Source organism: Sodiomyces alkalinus (genome assembly GCF_003711515.1).
Source record: "Sodiomyces alkalinus F11 unplaced genomic scaffold SODALscaffold_2, whole genome shotgun sequence".
NCBI lineage: Eukaryota > Fungi > Ascomycota > Sordariomycetes > Glomerellales > Plectosphaerellaceae > Sodiomyces > Sodiomyces alkalinus.
The window spans coordinates 3,844,432-3,850,350 of NW_021167080.1; the positions used below are offsets into that span (position 1 = coordinate 3,844,432).

At 55.0% G+C, this 5,919-nt stretch overlaps 2 protein-coding genes across 2 annotated transcripts; both read right to left on the reverse strand.

Annotated features, from left to right (window-relative positions):
* Positions 1–748: 748 nt before the first annotated feature.
* On the reverse strand, positions 749–1,567 carry SODALDRAFT_270857 (short chain dehydrogenase; the record flags this gene model as incomplete). The annotated part of the gene is made up of 1 exon (XM_028607739.1): positions 749–1,567. The coding sequence occupies one exon, from the start codon at positions 1,565–1,567 to the stop codon at positions 749–751; it is 819 nt and encodes a 272-aa protein (XP_028468785.1).
* Positions 1,568–2,143: 576 nt separating this feature from the next.
* On the reverse strand, positions 2,144–4,971 carry SODALDRAFT_307467 (hypothetical protein). The gene is made up of 6 exons (XM_028609069.1): positions 4,953–4,971; positions 4,867–4,879; positions 3,721–4,800; positions 3,551–3,661; positions 3,007–3,467; positions 2,144–2,961 (listed from the first exon to the last, which is right to left on the reverse strand). Exons 3-6 carry the CDS (start codon positions 4,534–4,536, stop codon positions 2,586–2,588), a joined length of 1,764 nt encoding a protein of 587 aa, XP_028468786.1. The 5' UTR covers positions 4,537–4,800; positions 4,867–4,879; positions 4,953–4,971; the 3' UTR covers positions 2,144–2,585.
* Positions 4,972–5,919: the final 948 nt, after the last annotated feature.

Genomic DNA, 5,919 nt, shown 5'->3' on the forward strand with positions numbered 1-5,919 from the left:
ATGAATGCAAATCCGGCGAGTACTCCTGCACTGACGACAAGGAAGGCTGGAAAGTCTGCGATAAAGCCGGGCACTGGGTTGTAAGTTGATATCGTCTCTTGCTAACAAACACCTTCCAGATACACCCTCCGCTCCCTCTAGGTGCTGGGAAACCCCGGCTAGGATACGACACTGACAACTGTGGCGGTATCTAGTACGGCGGGACATGCGGTCCCAAGAGCAAGTGCTACTTCAACGAGAAGAGCAAGAGCCCTTATTGCATCTAAGGGAGCTCGAACATCGGAAATAAAAGGCTTGTCATTTCAGGGGATCCCACTCTCGGTGTCTTGCGGAGACGCTGGAGGGCCATGGCTTGTTTGAGTGTCTTGATAGTCCTTCGGCTTGGACCAGAACCCAGTCCCAGCTTTGGAGTGTCATGCAACTATTCTCATCAGCCTGGTTTGAAAATTGGCTTGGGAGGAGTTGCGAAAATGGAGAACGGACACGATGGCATAGCAATGCCCCGGAGAGTTGCGAAAGTTGGAAAATGGATGGCACTATGGCATAGCAATGCCCTGTTGGCGCGCTTGGTATCTTGGGGTCTGGGCAGAATTCCGCCGTCTCAGTCCTTATTAGTATTGAATAGATCCAATCCGCCTTTTTGATATTGAAAGTACAGCTCTATTGTTGCAGACCAAGTGGTGAAATGTTCCAGGGGTACCCACTCCCCTTGTCTCTTGCACTTCTTATTCTCAAACGTGACCAGGGATCAAGCCGCGGGCCAATTCTGATTGAAGACAATGCAGCCCCCGTTCGAGCTGGCGGCAATGCCACGATCAGAAAGGAAAACGCAATATTTTGCCACATCCTTGACATCCACACTGGAGTTTGCCGGGTCAAGATTCGGGTTGATAGCCATCATCTTGGCATAGCCCTCTCGGTTCATATTCTGCGCCAATCCCTCGGAGATGTTGGTTGTTACCATGGCACCAAGCAGCAGGGCGACGCAGTAGACACCGCGGTCACCGTAGAAGGAGGCCGTGTTCTTCGTCAGGCCCACGATGGCGTGTTTGCTCGCCGTGTATGCCGCGCCAGCGTTGAAGCCGCGGAAACTGGCGGACGAGCCAATGTTGATGACCAAACCACCCGTCCCCCCCCTTTCATCGCCATCCTGGCTGAGGAATCGATTGACAGCGGCTTTGGAACAGAGGAATGTGCCCGTCAAGTTGACGCCGAGGACACGGTCCCATGTGTATTTGGAGCATTCGCCAACGGGATCGAAGGTGTCCATGACACCCGCGTTGTTGACGAGGATATCGAGGCTACCAAAAGCCTCGACGGTGGAGTTGACAAGGGCCGCGACGGAAGCCTCGTTGGTGACGTCGACGGTGGTGATGTGAAGACGGGAGGCAGCGTCCGGGTATGTCTGCTTGAATTCGGTCTCGGTTTCGGCGAGGCGGGAGTCGTTAATGTCGCAAAGGGTGACTTTGGCGCCGGCAGCGAGATAGGCTTCGGCAATAGCTTTACCGAGCCCGCCGCCAGAGCCTGTCACGATGACTACCTTGCCTTGGAGGGGATGAGACGTCATGATGGTCTGTTTAAATTAACTTGAAGACTTGAAAATTTGATACTTTTTGTGTTCTCTTAGCCTGAAGATAAGCATTTCCAGTTCTCTCCATGATCTGGTCGTCAGGGGACATTTGAATGCGAGAGGAAGAGAGCCGACTCATGCTCACTGGCCAAGACTGAATGCAATACGAGTCGCATTTGATCATATGGCACCATGTCTAGGCGACCTGTAGGAGTGGATTCGAGTCCAAGTCCATGATATCGTCCCATCTCTCACGAAAAATGGTCCGATTAAACGACAGTCCGTCTAGCCCGCCGAATAATATTCCGAAGAATGGAAGGAGAAAGAAGCCGAGGCGTCCAGCAAAGTGGATTCGGCGAAGGGATTGGAGAGACGGGAGAACGAATCCGACGATGCCGCATTCGGATTAGTCCGTGGGTCGCGCAACGTGACTCGACCCAGCTCGATGTATCGGAAATTCGGAGAAATGATCTGCCGTGTGTATATGATGAGGTCTGCCATCTGCCATCGACTTCAGAACCTCCTCCAGAGCAACATCGACCACGGCATCGTCATCTCCTCTCCATATCAAGAGGCCAAACTTTTCGCCATGGTTCGCAGTTTTCGCAGTTTTCGCATCCTCTCTCTCTCTCTGGCTCACTGATTGAGAGCAGATGAACCTACGAAGATGAATCGACAAGACTGGCAAGGCGTAAATGACGTAAAAGGAGGAGAGTGAGTGCGATTGAGAAGGGAGGTAGGTATTGGAACCAAGCGCGAAAGGCGAATCCTCTCCTATGGTTTGGCGAGAAGCCTCGTTCCCTCGATCCCTTCATTCAACATCTCGCTTCCTTGGTATCTGTTGTACGAAGTAATAGTTGGGTCGAGCCCCCGGCGCCCCGAATATGCGGGCGGCCGTTCGAAGTTCGAAGATACTAAAGGTCACTGTAACTCGATGGTTCCCCAATGTGGTGGCCAGGAAAGAAAGAGCTTGAATGTCGGATGCTGCTGTCTAGTGAAGACAGTCAACGATCAATTAACCCAGCACCAAGCTGATGCCCATCTCTTCGGCCACACGGCGCCAATCCATGCAGCCTAGACCGGGATAGCCACCACCCTCAACAGCCGCCAGGTCTCTCCTGCGCCAGACTTCAAGGACGAGTTCCCACGACCTGCCCAGGTTGACCGACCCGCGGAACGCCGTATCCACGGCAGAAAAAGCCTGTCTCGCCATCCCTCGATCTCGCGGTTCGATCAACTCGCACGCCCCGACAAGCAGCGGCCACAGCAACCCGGCCCCGCTGACACTGCCGTCTCCCGGTCGTTGCATGCAAGCCGTCGTCGAAGCAGCAACGCAGTGCCACATCGCCGACTGCGCATGCCGCATTGCTGCTTCCTCACTCTGCCCCGTCCTCGTGCCTGTGCCTGTGCCTGTGCATGTGTCTGTGCCGCCCAACCGGTGGAGCATGACCAATGCGCCGTGTTTATAGGCCAGCGCCCGTCCGGCGTCACACCGGGCACGTGCGACGTCCGTCTCGGAGGCGTCGGGCGGGCCGTCCACGATGCGGTTCACGAGAGTGTACCCCGGTGGCAGTGGCGGTTCCCAGGCGGATAGGGCTTGCTCTATGGCCCGGCAGGTCGTTTCGTACTCGACCCGCAGAACGGCTGCCTTGGATGTCTGGGATGCCGTGTTGACATTGTCGAGTTCCTGTTTAAGGATGATAAGTTCGGCGAAACGGTGGAGGGTGGGGAGTAGGTCAGGGGCGGGACCAATGGCCAGAGGCGGATCCGCATAGTCGGGAGAGAGTGGGGTTGCTGGAGAGGAGGGCTGGGAACGGCGTGGGCGCGGGGTCGGGGCCGGGTAGAGAGGTGCTACGCTGGTCGCTAGCGAGTTCATGACGTCGAAGTACCGAAATGCCTGAGCGAAGGAAGGTGTCAGAAAAAGAAGGGGGGGGGGGGAGGAAAAAAGGAGACTGCAAGGTGAGCATCGAAGTCCCGAACCTGGTCGAAAAGTCTCGAGGACGAGGTGTCCACGGACGGCCTTGAGTACAATATCTGCCATGCTTGCTGGATATGCTGAGCAAGAAGATTCGAAGGACTTCTTTGAGACAGCTACATATGCGATATTGTTAGCACGTGAGAGGGAACGAACAACGGAGGAGGGGGCTCACCACTTCGTAGTACAGCAGCAGCAATAATGTGGCCAACACTTGATCCTGAGCCCAATCCTCGTCAAGCTGTGCCAGAAGCGGCAGTCCGACGAGGGCCTGGCTAAGAAATAACGCATGGTCGCAATCATTTCGGACACTCGTCCGGGCCATGTGTAGGCCGGCCAATGCGCAAGCGGCGTCCCTGACAATACCACTGCTGTAACAAAGGGGCAGGATAATTTCTGTCACGGGGCTTCCAGGGTCTCGAACGAGGTCGAGAGATACCACGTTGGCAAAGTAATTCACCAGGGCGTTGGGGTCGGGAGGTGGATTAGGTGCATGGAGATTGGGCGTCCATCCAGAAGCAACAGACGGAGTGGCACCCACCCAAATTGTGCTGCTCGTCTGGCTGCCACGAATCGTAGGGTTGGGCGCAGGGAGTGGCGAAGGCACCGGCACCGGCACCGGCATGGGCATGGGCATGGGCATCTCGTTCCAGTCAGTCAGTCCTCCGCCTGTCTCTGTTCCCACACGCTGGAGAAGTGACCATGGCATGAGATCCTCGCTGATGCCTGGACTCCAGGCCAGGGAGGAAATGGTCTCCGACTGCGTTCCACATACAGAGACGGGTAAACCGAGAGACGGATAGTCGAGCTGATAGGTGTTCTTCTCACCCGTCGCGCCGTCGTCGAAGCCCAGAATCGATGGAGACGTGGTTACGGTAGAGTCTGACATCGAACTGTCCATGGCATGCGCGCCCCAATTGTCCACGGAGGAAGAGAGGTCGCCCTCGGAACTAATGGTCGCTGCAGAGCCTTGAGGTTGCTGTGGCCCCATGTTTTCACCCGCCACCTGTGCCGCTGCACTGAAACCGTCGCGTGATGAACCTTTGGGCGCACTATGGGCCGTGGGGGAAGGGATGGTAAACTTGGTAGTGCGCTTTTTCCGGGGCCTGATCGGCTCATAGATGCATTCGACGCCGAACTGGAGGCATCGGGTACATGCTGGCCTATCCTCGGAACATTTCTTTCTCTACGCAACATGTGTTAGGGGAACTGCCTGCTCGCTGACTCGAGGCGGCGGCATCAAACCTTGTCTCGGCTAGATGGGCCATGGGTTAGAACTCAGTTGTGTCTACTGCCCAAACCAAGGGGGACGCGGACTAACCAGTATTTGCAGCCTAAGAGACGGACATTTGTCAACCTAGCAGAAAGGAAACTGGAAGCAATAGCGTTGGGGAAACTGAAACTCACCTGCTCTCGATCGAGTCTTGGTTGGTTTGGGTTGAATAGGTTTGGTGAGTAGCAAGATTTTCTCTTGGGCGGACGGGCCTGGATCTTGCGACTGGCCGCCAGAACTCGCCTTTCCCGACTCGCTTTTGTCTCCTAGGATCTCCATTGGGAGGCTCAGTCATCGGTTGAAGAGATGGGGCTGATGGGACTGGAAGAACATGGGTAGGGAGGTTATTGCACTGCAGATAGACAGGAGATCCGTGGGGAAATGCGAGGCGGAAAGATGAAGATAGACGTGCGGGAGAAGAAAAAGGTCGCATCCTTTCACTTTCGGATTCAAATTCAAGGGCGAAAGGATAAGAAACATATGACAGGGTTCCCCAACTTCTACCCACACTGTCGGTGGATGAACTGAGGAGTACAAATGCAAGAAAACATGCCTCAATTGGATGTGTGATGGGCACCGTCGTGTGAGGTCATCTTCCGGAGGGAATATCCTCGTCTTAAGGACCGACAACCGACGCCCGACGCATGGACAAGTAAGCTTATCCAGGGATCCACAAACTCCAACAACAACTTCAGGGTGTTTTCGCGCCAACTCTGCTTAAACCAGGTGGAGAGGGGGAACGCCTGGCCCGGCAGCTTGTAGGCATTGGATGCTTCTGATTGCTCGAGTCACGCTGCCGTCCCCGGACTTTCGCATGGCTGAAGCTTGGCACTGGGGAAGCTTATTCGCAACACTTTCCATGGGCCAAGACGTATGTTCATTGTTCATGTTCATTTTCTTAATCTGTCCAGTTGGGCGTTTCCTTGCTCCGGGGGGGGGAGGGGGGGTACCTCAGCTGTCGGATTTCCTGCCCTCTGATTGTTCGTCGTTTGCCGAGGATTTGGCCTCTTTCTGGAAGTGTTTGCGATTTGAACATTGACTGAATATTGCCATGGAGAGTTTCCTCCTGTTGGGCGAAGGAGTTCACGGGATTTAAAGAGG